Source organism: Schistocerca nitens, chromosome 2, assembly GCF_023898315.1.
Source record: "Schistocerca nitens isolate TAMUIC-IGC-003100 chromosome 2, iqSchNite1.1, whole genome shotgun sequence".
Taxonomy (NCBI): Eukaryota; Metazoa; Arthropoda; class Insecta; order Orthoptera; family Acrididae; genus Schistocerca; species Schistocerca nitens.
In genome coordinates, this window is record NC_064615.1 from 826194896 (window position 1) to 826217373 (window position 22478).

General features: G+C 43.0%; 1 protein-coding gene across 1 annotated transcript in view; it reads left to right on the top strand.

Moving 5' to 3' along the window:
* Positions 1–22478, top strand: part of LOC126237091 (disks large homolog 5-like) — a 212172-nt gene that overhangs the window by 143482 nt on the left and 46212 nt on the right. Inside the window, exon 23 of the mRNA XM_049946894.1 lies at positions 20107–20329. Within this exon, the coding sequence (XP_049802851.1) occupies positions 20107–20329 (223 nt within the window). The remainder of the gene's footprint in view (positions 1–20106; positions 20330–22478) is intronic.

Below are 22478 nucleotides of genomic sequence, written 5' to 3' on the forward strand. Positions count from 1 at the left end.
TCTTGTCCACACTATTTATTGTCCATGTTTCACTTCCATACATGGCTACACTCCATACAAATACTTTCAGAAACGACTTCCTGACACTTAAATCTATACTTGATGTTAACAAATTTCTCTTCTTCAGAAACGCTTTCCTTGCCATTGCCAGTCTACATTTTATATTCTCTCTACTTCGACCATCATCAGTTATTTTGCTACCCAAATAGCAAAACCCCTTTACTACTCTAAGTGTCTCATTTCCTAATTAATTCCCTCAGCGTCACCCGACCTAATTAGAACTACATTCCATTATCCTCGTTTTGCTTTTGTTGATGTTCATTCTATATCCCCCTTTCAAGACACTGTCCATTCCGTTCAACTGCTCTTCCAAGTCCTTTGCTGTCTCTGACAGAATTACAATGCCATCGGAGAAGCTCAAAGTTTTTATTTCTTCTCCATGGACTTTAATAGCTTTCCGAATTTTTCTTTTTTTCCTTTACTGCTTCCTCAATATACAGATTGAATAACATCGGGGAGAGGCTACAACCCTGTCTCACTCCGTACCCAACCTCTGCTTCCCTTTCATGCCCCTCGACTCTTATAACTGCCATCTGGTTTCTATACAAATTGTAAATAGCCTTTCGCTCCGTGTATTTTACCCCTGCCACCTTTAGAATTTGAAAGAAATTATTCCAGTCAACATTGTCAAAGCTTTCTCTACGTCTACAAATGCTAGAAATGTAGGTTTCCTTTCCTTAATCTTTCTTCTAAGATAAGTCGAAAGGTCAGTATTGCCTCACATGTTCCAATATTTCTACGGAATCCAAACTGATCTTCCCTGAGGTCGTCTTCTACCAGTTTTTCCATTCGACTGTAAAGAATTCATGTCAGTATTTTGCAGCTGTGACTTATTAAACTGATAGTTTGGTAATTTTCACATCTGTCAGCACCTGCTTTCTTTGGGATTGGAATTATTATATTTTTCTTGAAGTCTGAGGGTAATGCCCCTGTCTCATACATCTTGCTCACCGTATGGTAGAGTTTTGTCAGGACTGGCTCTCACAAGGCCGTCAGTAGTTCTAATGGAATGTTGTCTACTCCCGGCACCTTGTTTCGACTCAGGTCTTTCAGTGCTCTGTCAAACTCTTCACGCAGTATCGTGTCTCCCGTTTCATCTTCATCTACATACTCTTCAATTTGCATAATATTGTCCTCAAGTACATCGCCCTTGTATAGACCCTCTATATACTCCTTCCACCTTTCTGCTTTCCCTTCTTTGCTTAGAATTGGGTTTCCATCTGAGCTCTTGATATTCATACAAGTGGCTCTCTTTTCTCCAAAGGTCTCTTTAATTTTCCTGTATGCAGTATCTATCTTGCCCCTACATCCTGACATTTGTCCTCTAGCCATCCCTGCTTAGCAATTTTGCACGTCCAGCCGATGTCATTTTTGAGACGTTTGTATTCTTTTATGCCTGCTTCATTTACTGCATTTTTATATTTTCTCCTTTCATCAATTAAATTCAATATTTCTTCTGTTACCCAAGGATTTCTACTAGTCTTTGTCTTTTTACCTACTTGATCCTCTGCTGCCTTCACTACTTCATCCCTCAGAGCTACCCATTCTTCTTCTACTGTATTTCTTTCCCCCATTCCTGTCAATTATTCCCTTATGCTCTCCCTGAAACTCTGTAGAACCTCTGGTTTAGTCAGTTTATCCAGATCCCAACTCCTTAAATTCCCACCTTTGCGCAGTTTCTTCAGTTTTAATCTGCAGTTGATAACCAATAGATTGTGGTCAGAGTCCACATCTGCCCCTGGAAATGTCTTACAATTTAAAACCTGGTTCCTAAATCTCTGTCTTACCATTATATAATCTCTCTGAAACCATCTAGTATCTCCAGGATTCTTCCATGTATACAACCTTCTTTTATGATTCTTGAACCAAGTGTTAGCTATGATTAAGTTATGCTCTGTGCAAAATTCTACCAGACGGCTTCCTCTTTTGTTTCTTACCCCCAATCCATATTCACCTAATACGTTTTCTTCTCTCCCTTTTCCTACTCACGAATTCCAGTCACCCATGACTATTAAATTTTCATCCCCCTTCACTACCTGAATAATTTCTTTTATCTCATCATACATTTCATCAATTTCTTCATCATCTGCAGAGCTAGTTGGCATATAAACTTGTACTACTGTAGTAGGCATGAGCTTCGTGTCTATCTTGGCCACAATAATGCGTTCACTATGCTGTTTGTAGTAGCTTACGTGCACTCTGTTTTTTTTATTCATAATTAAACCTACCCCTCATTACCCCTATTTGATTTTGTATTTATAACCCTGTATTCACCTGACCCAAAGTCTTGTTCCTCCTGCCACCGAACTTCACTAATTCCCACTATATCTAACTTTAACCTATCCATTTCCCTTTTTAAATTGTGAGTGGTTTAGTGGTTATTGCATATTGTCATCAAACATAGGTAGTGGTCACATTAATGTGATGGGGCTGTGTATATAAAATCACTTTGTCACTGGAAGACCGAATGTAGTGTTGCAGTGGTTAACCCACTGCTCCCACGTTTGGTAGTAGGAGGCTACAAATATTCATCCGGCCTTCCTAACTTAGTTTTTGCACGGCTACCCTTAATCAGCCAAGCAGTTGCCGATATGATCCCTTTTAAAGGGCATATCTATTTCCTTCACCATCTTAGGACTGTACAAATCAATGCTCTGTCTCTGATGAGCTTATTGTCAAAGACATGTTAAATCTTCCTCCCATCCTTCCTATATTGACTTCTTACAGTGAAAGCCTACAGACTACTGTTGAAATTATATTACAAAAATTCGTATCAGAATATGGAGACTTGGAGAAACAATTAAAGCAGGCAGCCAGGTCACTTTTCTTAGTTATGAGTTGTCTGGTTGCAGTGACTATGCATTAACATTCAACATTTTTGAGACTGAAAAGGTGCTGAAATGATATTGCTTTAAATAAATATTCACTGGATGCAGAAGGTCAAGACAAAACAGAATGTAAGATATTCAGACTCACAGTAGTTAAGTATACAGGGTGGTCCATTGATCGTGACCGGGCCAAATATCTCAAGAAATAAGCATCAAACGAAAAAACTACAAAGAACGAAACTTGTCTAGCTTGAAGGGGGAAACCAGATGGTGCTATGGTTGGTCCGCTAGATGGTGCTGCCATAGGTCAGACAGATATCAACTGTGGTTTTTTTTTTTTTTTTTTAATATATATATATATAGGAACCCCAAATTTTTATTACATATTCATGTAGTACGTAAAGAAATATGAATGTTTTAGTTGGACCACTTTTTTGGCTGTGTGATAGATGGCACTGTAATAGTCACAAACCTATGGTTCACAATTTTAGACGAACAGTTGGTAACAGGTAGGTTTTTTTTTTTTAACTAACATACAGAACGTAGGTACACTTGAACATTTTATTTCGGTTGTTCCAATGTGATACATGTACCTTTGTGAACTTATCATTTCTAAGAACGCATGCTGTTACAGCGTGATTACCTGTAAATACCACATTAATGCAATAAATGCTCAAAATGATGTCCGTCAACCTCAGTGCATTTGGCAATATGTGTAACGACATTCCTCTCAACAGCGAGTAGTAATGTTCGCACATGCATCGACAATGCGCTGATGCATGTTGTCAGGTGTTGTCCGTGGATCATGATAGCAGATATCCTTCAACTTTCCCCACAGAAAGAAATCCAAGGACGTCAGATCCGGTGAACATGCGGGCCATGGTATGGTGCTTCGACGACCAATCCACCTGTCATGAAATATGGTATTCAATACCGCTTCAACCATACGCGAGCTATGTGCCAGACATCCATCATGTTGGAAGTACATCGCCATTCTGTCATGCAGTGAAACATCTTGTAGTAACATCGGTAGAACATTACGTAGGAAATCAGCATACGTTGCACCATTTAGATTGCCATCGATAAAATGGGGGCCAATTATCCTCCCTCCCATAATGCCACACCATACATTAACCCGCCAAGGTCGCTGATGTTCCACTTGTCGCAGCCATCGTGGATTTTCCGTTGCCCAGTAGTCCGTATTATGCCGGTTTACATGACCGCTGTTGGTGAATGACACTTGGTCGCTAAATAGAATGCGTGCAAAAAATCTGTCATCGTCCCGTAATTTCTCTTGTGCCCAGTGGCAGAACTCAACACAACGTAAAAAATCGTCGCCATGCAATTCCTGGTGCATAGAAATTTGGTTCGGGTGCAATCGATGTTGCTGTAGCATTCTCAACACAGACGTATTTGAGATTCCCGATTCTCACGCAATTTGTCAGCTACTGATGTGCGGGTTATCCTCGACAGCAGCTAAAACACCTACTTGGGCGTCATCATTTGTTGCCGGTCATGGTTGACGTTTCACATGTGGCTGAACGCTTCCTGTTTCCTTAAATAATGTAACTGTCTGGCGAACGGGCCGGACATTTGGATGATGTCGTCCAGGATACCGAGCAGCATACATAGCGCATACCCGTTGGGCATTTTGATCACAATAGCCATACATCGACACGATATTGACCTTTTCCGCAATTGGTCATCGGTCCATTTTAACATGGGTAATGTATTACGAAGCAAATACCGTCCGCACTGGTGGAATGTTACGTAACACCACGTACTTATACGTTTGTGACTATTACAGCACCATCTATCACAAAGCAAAAAAAGTGGTCCAACTAAAACATTCATATTTCTTTACGTACTACACAAATAAGTAATAAAAAATTGGGGTTCCTATTTAAAAAGTGCAGTTGATATCCGTTTGACCTATGGCAGCGCCATCTAGCGGGCCAACCATAGCGCCCTGTGATTTCCCTTCAAAAGCTAGATGAGTTTCGTTCTTTGTAGTTTTTTCGTTTGCTGCTTATTTCGTGAGATGGTCACTATCAATGGATCACCCTGTATATTAACAATATTATGAAAAGGATACAGTGTGTAAACTTTTAGATGGCAGACCTCTCCCTAGTCCTGCATAGTTAGAAGTCGGTAAACGTCGGGAGGCCTCGGTAGGCACGCAGTTTCGACTGCTGCCAACATTACATAGCTGACTGTGTTGTACAAGGTAGCCATTATCGTCTGCTTCGTTATTGTTTTGCACTGTACTGTTCTGCGTGTTTTTATTGTGCAGTTGTGCTAAACATCAAAATGAGTGAAGAGGCAGTTGCTGGCCCGTCTCGGGAGTCGCTAAAAACAAAGATGATGTGACTTACCAAACGAAAGCGCTGGCACGTCGATAGACAAACAAACATACACACAAAATTCAAGCTTTCGCAACCAACTGTTGCCTCATCAGCAAAGAGAGAAGGAGAGGGAAAGACAAAAGGATGTGGGTTTTAAGGGAGAGGGTAAGGAGTCATTCTAATCCCGGGAGTGGAAAGACTTATTTTAGGGGGGAAAAAAGGACGGGTATACACTCGCGCACACACACACATATATCCATCCACACATATACAGACACAAGCAGACATCTCACAAGCAGACATATTTAAAGACAAACAGTTTGGGCAGAGATGTCAGACGAGGCGGAAGTACAGAGGAAAAGATGATGTTGAATGACAGGTGAGGTATGAGTGGCGGCAACTTGAAATTAGCGGAGATTGAGGCCTGGTGGGTAACGGGAAGAGAGGATATATTGAAGAGCAAGTTCCCATCTCCGGAGTTTGGACAGGTTGGTGTTGGTGGGAAGTATCCAGATAACCCGGACGGTGTAACACTGTGCCAAGATGTGCTGGCCGTGCACCAAGGCATGTTTAGCCACAGGGTGATCCTCATTACCAACAAACACTGTCTGCCTGTGTCCATTCATGCAAATGGACAGTTTGTTGCTGGTCATTCCCACATAGAATGCATCACAGTGTAGGCAGGTCAGTTGGTAAATCACGTGGGTGCTTTCACATGTGGCTCTGCCTTTGATCGTGTACACCTTCCGGGTTACAGGACTGGAGTAGGTGGTGGTGGGAGGGTGCATGGGACAGGTTTTACACCGGGGGCGGTTACAAGGATAGGAGCCAGAGGGTAGGGAAGGTGGTTTGGGGATTTCATAGGGATGAACTAACAGGTTACGAAGGTTAGGTGGACGGCGGAAAGACACTCTTGGTGGAGTGGGAAGGATTTCATGAAGGATGAATCTCATTTCAGGGCAGGATTTGAGGAAGTCGTATCCCTGCTGGAGAGCCACATTCAGAGTCTGGTCCAGTCCCGGAAAGTATCCTGTCACAAGTGGGGCACTTTTGTGGTTCTTCTGTGGGGGATTCTGGGTTCGAGGGGATGAGGAAGTGGCTCTGGTTATTTGCTTCTGTACCAGGTCGGGAGGGTAGTTGCGAGATGCGAAAGCTGTTGTCAGGTTGTTGGTGTAATGGTTCAGGTATTCCGGACTGGAGCAGATTCGTTTGCCACGAAGACCTAGGCTGTAGGGAAGGGACTGTTTGATGTGGAATGGGTGGCAGCTGTCATAATGGAGGTACTGTTGCTTGTTGGTGGGTTTGATGTGGACGGACGTGTGAAGCTGGCCATTGGAGAGGTGGAGGTCAACGTCAAGGAAAGTGGCATGGGATTTGGAGTAGGACCAGGTGAATCTGTTGGAACCAAAGGAGTTGAGGTTGGAGAGGAAATTCTGGAGTTGTTCTTCACTGTGAGTCCAGATCATGAAGACGTCATCAATAAATCTGTACCAAACTTTGGGTTGGCAGGCCTGGGTAACCAAGATGGCTTCCTCTAAGCGACCCATGAATAAGTTGGCGTACGTGGGGGCCATCCTGGTACATATGGCTGTTCCCTTTAATTGTTGGTATGTCTGGCCTTCAAAAGTGAAGAAGTTGTGGGTTAGGCTGAAGCTGGTTAAGGTGATGAGGAAAGAGGTTTTAGTTAGGGTGGCAGGTGTTCGACGTGCCACCCTACCGAAAACCTCTTTCCTCATCACCTTAGCCAGCTTCATCCTGACCCACAACTTCTTCACTTTTGAAGGCCAGATATACCAACAATTAAAGGGAACAGCCATGGGTACCAGGATGGCCCCCTCGTACGCCAACCTATTCATGGGTCGCTTAGAGGAAGCCTTCTTGGTTACCCAGGCCTGCCAACCCAAAGTTTGGTACAGATTTATTGATGACATCTTCATGATCTGGACTCACAGTGAAGAAGAACTTCAGAATTTCCTCTCCAACCTCAACTCCTTTGGTTCCTTCAGATTCACCTGGTCCTACTCTAAATCCCATGCCACTTTCCTTGACGTTGACCTCCACCTTTCCAATGGCCAGCTTCACACGTCCGTCCACATCAAACCCACCAACAAGCAACAGTACCTGCATTATGATAGCTGCCACCCATTCCACATCAAACGGACCCTTCCCTACAGCCTAGGTCTTCGTGGAAAACGAATCTGCTCCAGTCCGGAATCCCTGAACCATCACACCAACAACCTGACAACAGCTTTTGCATCTCGCAACTACCCTCCCGACCTGGTACAGAAGCAAATAACCAGAGCCACTTCCTCATCCCCTCGAACCCAGAATCCCCCACAGAAGAACCACAAAAGTGCCCCACTTGTGACAGGATACTTTCCGGGACTGGACCAGACTCTGAATGTGGCTCTCCAGCAGGGATACGACTTCCTCAAATCCTGCCCTGAAATGAGATCCATCCTTCATGAAATCCTCCCCACTCGACCAAGAGTGTCTTTCCGCCGTCCACCTAACCTTCGTAACCTGTTAGTTCATCCCTATGAAATCCCCAAACCACCTTCCCTACCCTCTGGCTCCTATCCTTGTAACCACCCCCAGTGTAAAACCTGTCCCATGCACCCTCCCACCACCACCTACTCCAGTCCTGTAACCAGGAAAATATGTACCAAAATTTATAGCTACTTGGAGAAGCAGTTAAAGCAAGCAGCCTAATCACTGGCAAATTTTTGAAGTATGTTCTTTATTTAAGGTAGCTCCAGTAAGTTAGTTAAGACTACTGATCGAATTTGATAACTGTGCTTGGACTTTATCTGGCCATTGCTTCGTTTTGGAGGAAGAATGAGTTCCACAAGGGAATAAATGAAGTGTATTTAGAAAGATATTCAGACTGATACAAAAGACCTTGCTCTCTCGATTTTCAAGAAGAGTGTTACTGATATCTACTTCATCTACATCTACATTTATACTCCGCAAGCCACCCAACGGTGTGTGGCGGAGTGCACTTTACTTGCCACTGTCATTACCTCCCTTTCCTGTTCCAGTCGCGTATGGTTCGCGGGAAGAACGACTGAAAGCCTCCGTGCGCACTCTAATCTCTCTAATTTTACATTCGTCATCTCCTCGGGAGGTATAAGTAGGGGGAAGCAATATATTCGATAACTCATCCAGAAACGCACCCTCTCGAAACCTGGCGAGCAAGCTACACCGCGATGCAGAGCGCCTCTCTTGCAGAGTCTGCCACTTGAGTTTATTAAACATCTCCGTAATGCTATCACGGTTACCAAATAACCCTGTGACGAAACGCACCGCTCTTCTTTGGATCTTCTCTATCTCCTCCGTCAACCCGATCTGGTACGGATCCCACACTGATGAGCATACTCAACTATAGGTCGAACGAGTGTTTTGTAAGCCACTTCCTTTGTTGATGGACTACATTTTCTAAGCACTCTCCCAATGAATCTCAACCTGGTACCCGCCTTACCAACAATTAATTTTATATGATCAATCCACTTCAAATCGTTCCGCACGCATACTCCCAGGTATTTTACAGAAGTAACTGCTACCAGTGTTTGTTCCGCTATCATATAATCATACAATAAAGGATCCTTCTTTCTATGTATTCGCAGTACATTACATTTGTCTATGTTAAGGGAGAGTTGCCACTCCCTGCACCAAGTGCCTATCCGCTGCAGATCTTCCTGCATTTCGCTACAATTTTCTAATGCTGCAACTTCTCTGTATACTACAGCATCATCCGCGAAAAGCCGAAGGAACTTCCGACACTATCTACTAGGTCATTTATATATATTGTGAAAAGCAATGGTCCCATAAGACTCCCCTGTGACACGCCAGAGGTTACTTTAACGTCTGTAGACGTCTCTCCATTGATAACAACATGCTGTGTTCTGTTTGCTAAAAATGCTTCAATCCAGCCACACAGCTGGTCTGATATTCCGTAGGCTCTTACTTTGTTTATCAGGCAACAGTGCGGAACTGTATCGAACGCCTTCCGGAAGTCAAGAAAAATAGCATCTACCTGGGAGCCTGTATCTAATATTTTCTGGGTCTCATGAACAAATAAAGCGAGTTGGGTCTCACACAATCGCTGTTTCCGGAATCCATGTTGATTCCTACATAGTAGATTCTGGGTTTCCAAAAACGACATGATACTCGAGCAAAAAACATGTTCTAAAATTCTACAACAGATCGACGTCAGAGATATAGGTCTATAGTTTTGCACATCTGCTCGACGACCCTTCTTGAAGACTGGGACTACCTGTGCTCTTTTCCAATCATTTGGAACCCTCCGTTCCTCTAGAGACTTGCGGTACACGGCTGTTAGAAGGGGGGCAAGTTCTTTCGCGTACTCTGTGTAGAATCGAATTGGTATCCCGTCAGGTCCAGTGGACTTTCCTCTGTTGAGTGATTCCAGTTGCTTTTCTATTCCTTGGACACTTATTTATATGTCAGCTATTTTTTCGTTTGTGCGTGGATTTAGAGAAGGAACTGCAGTGCGGTCTTCCTCTGTGAAACAGCTTTGGAAAAAGGCGTTTAGTATTTCAGCTTTACGCGTGTCATCCTCTGTTTCAATGCCATCATCATCCCGGAGTGTCTGGATATGCTGTTTCGAGCCACTTACTGATTTAACGTAAGACCAGAACTTCCTAGGATTTTCTGTCAAGTCGGTACATAGAATTTTACTTTCGAATTCACTGAACGCTTCACGCATAGCCTTCCTTACGCTAACTTTGACATCGTTTAGCTTCTGTTTGTCTGAGAGGTTTTGGCTGCATTTAAACTTGGAGTGAAGCTCTCTTTGCTTTCGCAGTAGTTTCCTAACTTTGTTGTTGTACCACGGTGGGTTTTTCCCAACCCTCACAGTTTTACTCGGCACGTACCTGTCTAAAACGCATTTTACGATTGCCTTGAACTTTTTCCATAAACACTCAACATTGTCAGTGTCGGAACAGAAATTTTCGTTTTGATCTGTTAGGTAGTCTGAAATCTGCCTTCTATTACTCTTGCTAAACAGATAAACCTTCCTCCCTTTTTTTATATTCCTATTAACTTCCATATTCAGGGATGCTGCAATGGCCTTATGATCACTGATTCCCTGTTCTGCACATACAGAGTCGAAAAGTTCGGGTCTGTTTGTTATCAGTAGGTCCAAGATGTTATCTCCACGAGTCGGTTCTCTGTTTAATTGCTCGAGGTAATTTTCGGATAGTGCACTCAGTATAATGTCACTCGATGCTCTGTCCTTACGACCCGTCCTAAACATCTGAGTGTCCCAGTCTATATATGGTAAATTGAAATCTCCACCTAAGACAATAATATGCTGAGAAAATTTATGTGCAATGTATTCCAAATTTTCTCTCAGTTGTTCTGCCACTAATGCTGCTGAGTCGGGAGGTCGGTAAAAGGAGCCAATTATTAACCTAGCTCGGTTGTTGAGTGTAACCTCCACCCATAATAATTCACAGGAACTATCCACTTCTACTTCACTACAGGATAAACTACTACTAACAGCGACAAACACGCCACCACCGGCTGCATGTAATCTATCCTTTCTAAACACCGTCTGTAACTTTGTAAAAATTTCGGCAGAATTTATCTCTGGCTTCAGCCAGCTTTCTGTACCTATAATGATTTCAGCTTTGGTGCTTTCTATCAGCGCTTGAAGTTCCGGTACTTTACCAACACAACTTCAACAGTTGACAATTACAATACCAATTGCTGCTTGGTCCCCCCATGTCCTGACTTTGCCCCGCACCCGTTGAGGCTGTTGCCCTTTCTGTACTTGCCCAAGGCCATCTAACCTAAAAAAACCGCCCTGCCCACGCCACACAACCCCTGCTACCTGTGTAGCCGCTTGTTGCGTGTAGTGGGCTCCTGACCTATCCAGCGGAACCCGAAACCCCACCACCCTATGGCGCAAGTCGAGGAATCTGCAGCCCACACGGTCGCAGAACCGTCTCAGCCTCTGATTCAGACCCTCCACTCGGCTCTGTACCAAAGGTCCCCAGTCAGTCCTGTCGACGATGCTGCAGATGGTGAGCTCTGCTTTCATCCCGCTAGCGAGACTGGCAGTCTTCACCAAATCAGATAGCCGCCGGAAGCCAGAGAGGATTTCCTCCGATCCATAGCGACACACATCATTGGTGCCGACATGAGCGACCACCTGCAGATGGGTGCACCCTGTACCCTTCATGGCATCCGGAAGGACCCTTTCCACATCTGGAATGACTCCCCCCGTTATGCACACGGAGTGCACGTTTTCAAATAACTTCCGGGAATTCAGCCAGGTAACACTTGCAGCGACCGCCGATATTTCGGCGGGAGAACACCCCGCCATTTTCAAGGCAAACTGCAACGGACAGGCGGCGTGCATGCAAATTTAATACCTCGGTTCTGCGACAGAAGCAGGAAAGATAACACACACACTGAACACTAGTGCCACCAAAGATGACCAAAGTCAGAGCTATCGATAGTGAGACTATGAATTCACAGGTGAGGCAGCATTGACTCTGTTCCTCTGTTTTTTGACAAGGGAGAGAGCCGGATTCCAAACAGAGTTTAAACAGAAACCTCCATCCCTGTTAACGAGGTTGCTTGCTAGTTTAATCTCAACTGCCTCCTTAATGACACTGTCCCAATAGCTGGACGTGCATGCCAATATCTCGGTGTTATTATATAACATGGGGTGACCAGTATCCAAGCAATGTTCGGCAATAGCAGATCTATTTGGCTGCTGTAATCGTGTGTGCCGTTTATGCTCAGTACATCTGTCCTCCACGGTCCTGATAGTTTGACCAATATATGCCATACCGCAGCTACAGGGAATACGATACACACCTGCCTTACGCAATCCAAGATCATCCTTAACGGAACTCAAAAGTGCTCTAATTTTAGATGGAGGTCGGAAAACACATTTCACATCGTATTTCCGTAAAATACGACCGATCTTATTGGACGTGTTTCCTACGTAAGGCAAAAAGGCAGTAGACTTAGGTGTTGACTCAGAATTATCATCAATCACCCGATGTACAGTTGGTCGATAGCGCAACGCACGTTCAATCTGTCTATCACTATAACCATTTTGACGAAATGTAACTTCAAGATGGGACAGCTCAGCTGGCAAAGTCTCAGCGTCAGAAACGACATGTGCCCTGTGTACCAAGGTATGAAGTACCCCTTCACGCTGAGCCGAATGGTGACAACTATTAGCTTGTAAGTACAAATCGGTGTGAGTACGTTTCCTGTAGACTGCATGTCCCAATGATCCATCATCCTTCCTCCTAACCAACACGTCGAGAAAGGGAAGGCAACCATCCTCTTCCACCTCCATCGTAAAACGAATGTTCGGGTGGATCGAGTTCAGATGTTCTAGAAAGACATTCAAATTCTCCCTACCGTGAGGCCAAACAACGAAGGTATCGTCAACGTATCTAAAGAAACAGGCGGGTTTTAAAGGCGCCGACTCCAATGCACGTTCCTCGAAGTCTTCCATAAATAAATTTGCGATCACAGGAGACAACGGACTACCCATCGCAACTCCATCTGTCTGCTCGTAATACTGGTCATTAAATAAAAAGTAAGTGGATGTCAACACATGCCTAAAGAGATTAGTTAAATCAGTACCAAACCTGGCTTCAATTAACCGCAACGAATCAGACAGAGGAACACGAGTGAAGAGAGAGACCACATCGAAACTCACTAAAATATCAGAGTCATTCAGCCTCAGTCCCTCCAAACGATGTAAAAAATCAGCTGAGTTCCTGATATGATGTTCACACTGTCCTACTTGTGGACTCAACAGAGAAGCAAGATGCTTGGATACACGATATGTCGGAGCGCCGATGTTACTCACTATAGGACGGAAAGGAACCCCTTCCTTATGAACCTTTGGAAGGCCATATAACCTAGGGGGAACGGCACTATAGGTGCCTTTAAAACCCACCTGTTTCTTTAGATACGTTGACGATACCTTCGTTGTTTGGCCTCACGGTAGGGAGAATTTGAATGTCTTTCTAGAACATCTGAACTCGATCCACCCGAACATTCGTTTTACGATGGAGGTGGAAGAGGATGGTTGCCTTCCCTTTCTCGACGTGTTGGTTAGGAGGAAGGATGATGGATCATTGGGACATGCAGTCTACAGGAAACGTACTCACACCGATTTGTACTTACAAGCTAATAGTTGTCACCATTCGGCTCAGCGTGAAGGGGTACTTCGTACCTTGGTACACAGGGCACATGTCGTTTCTGACGCTGAGACTTTGCCAGCTGAGCTGTCCCATCTTGAAGTTACATTTCGTCAAAATGGTTATAGTGATAGACAGATTGAACGTGCGTTGCGCTATCGACCAACTGTACATCGGGTGAGTGATGATAATTCTGAGTCAACACCTAAGTCTACTGCCTTTTTGCCTTACGTAGGAAACACGTCCAATAAGATCGGTCGTATTTTACGGAAATACGATGTGAAATGTGTTTTCCGACCTCCATCTAAAATTAGAGCACTTTTGAGTTCCGTTAAGGATGATCTTGGATTGCGTAAGGCAGGTGTGTATCGTATTCCCTGTAGCTGCGGTATGGCATATATTGGTCAAACTATCAGGACCGTGGAGGACAGATGTACTGAGCATAAACGGCACACACGATTACAGCAGCCAAATAGATCTGCTATTGCCGAACATTGCTTGGATACTGGTCACCCCATGTTATATAATAACACCGAGATATTGGCATGCACGTCCAGCTATTGGGACAGTGTCATTAAGGAGGCAGTTGAGATTAAACTAGCGAGCAACCTCGTTAACAGGGATGGAGGTTTCTGTTTAAACTCTGTTTGGAATCCGGCTCTCTCCCTTGTCAAAAAACAGAGGAACAGAGTCAATGCTGCCTCACCTGTGAATTCATAGTCTCACTATCGATAGCTCTGACTTTGGTCATCTTTGGTGGCACTAGTGTTCAGTGTGTGTGTTATCTTTCCTGCTTCTGTCGCAGAACCGAGGTATTAAATTTGCATGCACGCCGCCTGTCCGTTGCAGTTTGCCTTGAAAATGGCGGGGTGTTCTCCCGCCGAAATATCGGCGGTCGCTGAAAGTGTTACCTGGCTGAATTCCCGGAAGTTATTTGAAAGTTGTATACGCCAGGAGAAACTCAGGTCTCGGAGTGCACATTGGTTTTCTTCCCCTCTCTTGCTGCCATTTCCCTAAGGGGCCCCATTACGCGCCTGACGTTGGAGCTCCCAACTACCAGTAAGCCCACCCTCTGCGACTGCCCGGATCTTGCAGACTGAGGGGCAACCTCTGGAACAGGACAAGCAGCCATGTCAGGCCGAAGATCAGTATCAGCCTGAGACAGAGCCTGAAACCGGTTTGTCAGACAAACTGGAGAGGCCTTCCGTTCAGCCCTCCTGAATGTCTTTCGCCCTCTGCCACACCTTGAGACGACCTCCCACTCTACCACAGGTGAGGGAACAGCCTCAATATGGGCAGTATCCCGGGCAACCACTGTCGTAGTCCGATCGGGGGATGCGTGGGACGAGCTGGCCGTCCCCGACAAACCCCCATCTGGACCCCCACAGTGATGCCCATTGGCAACAGCCTCAAGCTGTGTGACCGAAGCCAACACTGCCTGAAGCTGGGAGCGAAGGGATGCCAACTCAGCCTGCATCCGAACACAGCAGTTGCAGTCCCTATCCATGCTAAAAACTGTTGTGCAAAGAATGTCTGAACTAATCTACAGAGAGCGCAAACAAATCGACAAAATTTAAACGGTTATTAAAATACAAGATTGCCTAGTAAATGCAGTAATGCTGCTACTTGCGCACTGCTGACACACTGCTCGTCGGCGGAAGGAGACTACGCGATTTTACACTATTCAGGTACTAAAACGCGATGCTACAACTCTCAAATACTATAATACACCCGAAATTTATGAATTAAACAATGCAAGTACCAAAAACACGCAAAGAAATTAAGAATTAAACTATGTAACAAATGAGTGAGCTAGGAGTATACGACTTGCTGCTGCAGCTGGTTATCCAACGGTGGCAGGGAGCACAATATTTCAATATGTTGAAGATGCTTCTGTGTTTTGGCTCACTGGAGAATACGAGTAGTCATCTAAACAGAACAAATGCAAGCATTAATACAGTAATGAAAAATACTGATTGGTATAGAAACACTGTAATGAATAAATCAATTCACTGTAAAGCGAAGCTGTGTGTAAACCCCCCCCCCCCCCCCCCCTCTCCAATACACACACACACACACACACACACACACACACACACACACACACACACACACACACACAAAGAAAAAACAACACTACAACACAAGTGGACTGCAGTGCTGGGACAGTGTGTTTCTGTGACTGTGTGTAGTATGAAGTTATGCTGATTATTTTAAGGGCAAATACATAATAGTAATCCTAAGTCAAAGAAGGGACTGAATCTCTGAATATTTGAATGATTGGTGAGCTTCCTGACTAACTTATGTACCAACCCTTTGTATTCATCCAGGGTGAGGTTCCTGACTAACTGATGTACCAACCCTTGGTATTCATCCATAAGCATCAGTAATCTGGACCTATGGTGATATGCTTTTCAAACATTGACTAAGTCTAATCATCTTATCAAAAAAGCCATAAAATGAGGAAAATATCCACATTTCTTAGTTTTCTGTTTGTATTCATATTTCATTTTGTTGTTGTTTGTACTTCATATTTTTGATTCAGAGAAAGGAGATGAGTTTAACATTTATCTAAATGAGACAGTGAAACCACATTTATTTTATCCTTTCAGATGGAACTTACACACAAGTGGCTCATGCTGCAGTCCAGAAATCTGAAACTTTGTGCATTAAGCTTTCTTTCTCTCCTCCTTTTTTCATTTAAAGAAATTTGCTCCCCAGAAGGCTCACAAATCTCTTGTGAGCATGTGCATGATGAGCATGGGCATGGGCCCAGAGCCATTGCAGTATTTCTTCCTTGCCTGTGCTGCAACCTTACTCCCTGGCTATATCTTTCCTCAGACTTGGTCTATAGGATAGGTTCTTTGTTGGTAACTTGGCTTGCATATAGGACATATGGCTTTTCCCACTTTGTTAGTTTATTTCTTTTTACCAGACAATTATTTTTCAACATTCATTTCAGTTAAGTCGTGTTTGGTCCGCACATTCAAAATTTTTTAAGTGTATGCCATGCAAGAAGGTCACCCTATACCCAGCATTATTGCCAGTCCAAGTGGGCAGGAGGAGGCAAATGGCTATCAAGCCATTCTTTGTAAAAAAGAGAGAGAGAGAGAGAGAGAGAGAGAGAGAGAGAGAAAGAAAGAAATAATTTTTTTTTTTTTTTTTTTTTTTTAAGAAATCTCTTTCCTCGTAAACTATGAAGTGGTCTGCCATAATTAAAACAGTGAATTTTTCTAAGGCCGGAGCATTTACTCTTTTTGGAAGAAACTTGGTGACATAGCTATCTATGTAACACCCCACAAGCATCTGAACATGGTACGCAGTATAATTTTTCACTGTTACATAATGCTGCAGACAGATGAGGAATTATGCAAAAACCTCGTGAAGTGAGGGCAAGATTCATATGTCACGTATGTCACATATGTCAAGGCGTGCCAGACCACAAAATTGGCACTGGAGCACTCTTCTCGATCCCCTATTGTGGGTCTCCTTTTTCGTGCTGGTGTTTCTACTAATGTGTCGGTTACTACTGATCGTCTCGCACCACTTTGCAATGGCGTTCTTACCCAGTTACTTTAAAATATGTAAAAGACAGCCCCAGGCCTTGATCAGTGCGTAAGCCGATGATCAAACGTTTGAGAGTGACCCACAACACCATTTACTCATGTTTTGCAACTGTACTTGATTAGAATATGTTTTTCCTCTGTAACGGAGAGAAAGTGTCATCATCATAAACCATAAACCAGGCAGAAACCCAATGTCCTTGACAGGTTCCAACTGATTAGACTTTCCAGTGTGCTCTAAAAACTGCTTGAAAGGGTGGTAGCCTGATGATAATGCTGAGTTATTGAATCACAAGGCCTTTTGTCATTTTGCTCTTTGGTTAGTACTCAGACCACATACTATGACAGATATATTTTAAGTACCTATAGTTCTAGTCACCCCCATGCCCTTTTAGCAGTTGTTTTTCTCAGTTCTTCAGGGGTATCACGTTGCTACCATCATTTACACTGATGGTTCTAAAACCATAGACAGGATGGGATATGCTTTTACATCTCCTGTGAGTCAGGAGCAACATTTGTTGGTGGAAACATGGCATGCTTTTACGGTGAAGCTGGTAGCCATTAGCAGAGCCCTAAATTTTATTAAACAAACCTCCATTGACTGTATTTTAATGTATAGTGACTCAACAAGGAGTCACCAGGCTATTGATTAATGTTAATCTTGTCACCCAGTGATTCAAAATTTTCTCTCTGATGTCGTCGTACTACCTGTTCAGTTGTCTTGCTTTGGGTTTCAAGCCATGTCAGTATCTCATGAAATGAACTGGCTGGTTGTTTGGCTATTGATGCAGATAATAATGCCTCTACTCACTCAGAGATGGAACAAGATCTGTTTGTCTACTGCACTCTCAAATAAATTCCAAACTATCAAGGAGACGATGGCTGTGTGGCATACCTCCTCCCATTCCTTCCGGAAGAATCCACTGTCTCAAGTTACTCTGAGTCATTCATGTCACGTTAAACCATAGTTTTACTTTATGTAATGAGCCACTCCCACATTGTGGTTGTGGAACTTACAGATGGGTCACATCCTGGTTGATTGTCTCCTCCTTCTTGCTATCCATCTCTGTGCATAGTATTCCAGTTTCTTTGCCTCTAATGTTGATGGAAGTTATATAGGGACAGTTGAAATGGTCCTTTGTTTCCTCTGAGAAAGTTTTTTAAGCATCTTTCAGGGCAGGGGGGACTGATGGTTGGGTTTGGCTCTCGGTGTTTGCTGGACCCTACCTCCTCTGCCAACTACCCTGGTCATCCCTTTTTTTCTTTTTTTTTGTGTGTTTAAGTACTTTTAGATGTGATAAACCCTTTTTTATGCCACACACTGTTTTATTTTTTAAGGTGCCTCTTCATAATAGTACTCCAATGATGGCTAGGCCTTAAGGCTTCCTCATATGTAACGCTAACTGATGATGAACGAACAGTTGAACAGGTTTCCTCCAAGAGAGTGTGTACTGTTTCCATCTTTAATGCTTTCACCATAACAAATTTTGGGATGGCATAGTTGTGGAGGGGACAGCCCACTCCTCCTTCCCGCCACCTCCCCCTGCGACTTGCTGAGTCCTATGGACATTTCACTGCACCCACCTACCAACCTGATTGTTTCTCTCATCATCTTATTTTACTTTTGTTGGCCCCACTGGTGTTCATTACATTGTTAGCCTTTTCACTTTTTACTGTTATGGATGTCCTCTCCACCCAGCTACATGGATTTATTCATTTATTTTGCTATTGTGTTGGTGGAAGTCAGACATGTAGGTGGTGTGTCTTGGTTGCAGATGAGCCCTGGGAGTCCTTCATCTGCTCTCTAGTCCACAGACTGGCCCGTCCTACATAATTTTATCTCTCATGCAATTATTTCTCATGTCTGGTATCAATATTGCTTTCATTCCTTACCACTTTTACGTACTATCACAATTTGATCAGATTTCTGGTTGATGCCACTAACTTCACGTGCACCACCTCATTAACAAGAGACTGATGACATCACTGGTCCATCAACTTCCCAACCAACTTCTTAAAGAAGTTGGTACCTGTGAAATGATTAGTATATGTAGTCTCATTGATGAAGCTTTGAACACAAACTGTGGTCCTAAATCTTTTGTTAGAGCTACCTCCAATTGTAGTTCCATGAATAGTCCTTTATTTTTGTCAAAACAGTGAATTTCATTCAATGGTAATTCATCATATTGGGAGTACACAATAGGAGCAAAATGCTTTGCTAATGTTACATCACATCACAGTGGAATTCTATAAGCAGAAATGTTCTTAGTGACATCTTCATTTGTAATGTATGTTAGCCTATTGTTGATTTTGCCCATACCTGATTCAGCCTTTATAAGTCTGTGGTTCTTATGTTAAGGTAATGATGTTGCCCCACCATCTCCCCCCACCCCCACCCCCACCCCTGTAAAGGAGCACTTTTTGCATTGCATTCATGCTATATCACAGGTTTATGCCAAAATTACTTTTTTATTTCAAGAATGGAAACCTGAGTTTCAGATTTGAGAGTGAGTTTTAGCTTTTAAGTAATGGAAGGAATGAAGGTAGCTACTCACCATATAGCTAAGGTTTTGAGCAGTTAATATATACACACAAACAAGTCTGGAAAAGTTGCCAAGCTTTCAAACAGTGTTGTTTTTCAGAACTGACTAGTATTGAATACACATTCACATACAAAGGTACAAAAAGACATACACCTGCGCAGCTATATTTTTAACTCTCTAAGGAGACATTAATTGAAAGCGTAGCAATGTTTTCACATGTTTAGCTTTTGTTAGAAACCCTATGAAACAATAGTACCAAACTATTTACAGTGATTAGTGAATATATGCCTAAAATATTTTGTGTCAATGTTGAGAGCCCTCATAGCCCTCAGGATACACAATATGGCTGTATGTTTATGAAACTTGGCTCTATCCTTCAGTCACTGGCTGATAAAGTTTTGCTGACAAGATCATTTCCTGTCACAAGTACATTTCTGAGAGAATTACATGGATCTAAATAAAAATGACTGTCTTGCTAGAACTACTATACATTTTTCGTTTAATGTTTTGTGCTCTTGGACAGTTTTGAATTTGATTTTCTTTTTTCCCTCCAATACTTCCAGGATACAATGAAATAAGAGACAAACCTGGTGACAGCTTTTATATACGAGCCATGTTTGATCGGATGGGAGACATGGGAGATCAACATCAGTTGCAGTTCCACAAAGACGATGTGCTTTATGTTGATAATACAATGTTCAATGGTGTTCCTGGCCATTGGCGAGCTTGGTTTGTTGGTGAAGATGGCCACATGCAGCAGTGTGGCATTATTCCCAGTAAATACAAGTTAGTACCACTGCATTGTATACTCTCAGTTAATAATGTAACTGAACTAGACATAGCTTTTCCCATTTGGAAGGACAAAATTACACATTTAATCATATTGTGAATACAAAAGGTGGTGGAGATGTGAAGGTTATTTATTATAATAACCTTTAACCTTTTCATGGCAAGACTGATATGCAGTAGTAACCTACAGTGTTCCAGAAATTCTTGCTCAGATATTTAGTACCTCATCTTATTGAAAATTCACTTGTGAAACAAATACTAACAAAGAGATAGAGGGGCTGGCCAGTACTTACCTCAGCTCAGTACAGCCGATAGATACACATAAAACAGAACTGAAATTTTAAGATCCTAGCTTTCGGAACAAATGTTCCTTCATCGGGGAGGAGAGAGGGAAAAGAAAGGGAAGAAGGGAAAGGAGATTCAGTTACTCACAACCCAGGTTATGAAGCAACAGGGAAAGGAAAATAGGGAGGGTAGCAAGGATGGAGGCATGGTTGTCAGAGGGAAGCCAAAGATATTCTACTCTAAGTACTGTGCCAGCTTCAAACCAAAGAGGATGCATACAGAAGTAAAGAGATATATAGTATAAAGATAAACACAACTATGTAGGATGAAAAGATGCGTGAATAGCTAAAGAGGAAAGGGAAAGAGGAGAAGACTGAAGAGTGAATGGGAGTGAGGTTGTTTAACGTAAGTTCAGTCCAGGGGGATGGCCAGTACTTACCTGAGGTAAGTACTGGCCAGCCCCTCTATCTCTTTGTTAGTATTTGTTTCACATCTTATATGAGATTTTCCATTAATAATTTTGAAAATTCACTTGAACATCCATTTGCACTTGTAATGATAGTCTTTCAAAATTCTCCAAGGAGAATTTTAAACAATTTTTCTGAGAATCTATTAAACATGATTGTTTGAGCTTTCCTCTCAAGTAGGTTGATGGATACGATATATATGAAACCTATATTAACAGTATAGATACTTCCTTTTAACTATCTACATACTTTCTTTTAACTGTCAGTCATATAACTCAATCATATGAGTTAAATTTGATGTAAATAACCTACCTCAACACAAAGGTAATAACAATATTCACAATACAATAATAGGTCAATAAAATTACCACTGACAGCCTTTACATATGACGAGAATTTTTTGAGTTATGTGAGAAGTCTTTTAATAAGATTCTGCTATGGTAATCATTGAAAGTTTTATGCATTGTCATTTTGTCATTGACATTTTGACAGGAACAATTCATTTAGCGTTTCTCTATCTATACTCTCAGCCACTTTTCAGTGCCTATTTTGTAGTAGTCTCTGTTTCTCTAGTAGTTTCTTAATAGAGACTATAAATCATGGAGCACCCCACCCATGATGAATTGTTTTACTAAGTGCATATCTTTCCAGTGCTTGGTCAACTATTGGGAGTGGCAAAGGCATCAGCAGTGGCCACACGAAATTGTGCGCTACCAGAGTGGCGGAAGTGTGTATGCTGGAGTGCACCAGATTGTGTAACTGGTTGAATTTGGCTTGCAGGAGGCAGTGGACAGGGTCAGCGCAGTGAGCCAGTGGATGCACTTAATAGGATATTGCCACCTGAGCCAAGGACCAACAAACATCGTACCAGATACTGCTGTCTGAGCCGAGGAAAGACATACATTGAAAATGGGGTCTGCAGGAGGTGTCCAGGCAGAGGTGGGCAAGTTTTGGGTCATGTTCCTGGGTGATGCTGAGTGTCTTGTAGTCCGGAATGAAGTGATGGGGCAGGTATGGTTGAGGCGTTTGCTGTCATGATCTTGGGGTTGAACGACTTGTCAGAATTGACGTGGGAAGCACTGATCAATGTCTTTCGAGAGAGCAAGCATTATAGGCTCCTGATTGGTGAAGATTGTGAAGTGACAGACCTCCAGTGATGGTTGAAAGTATTTGATTGCCTCATGGATGGCAATGAGATGCACTCAAGGACCATTGAGTTACAGAGAGATTCCGTGAAAAAAGCGAGCAGCTGCAGGATGGCATCAATGGCAGTCTTGCTGACACCAAAGATGAATTTTGCAGTGTTTTCAATGAAGATTGTTTCCTGGGGCATTCAAAGATTATGCAGAGATGCTCACTGTGCTCCTCGAGCATCACAGAGGAAACGAGGATGT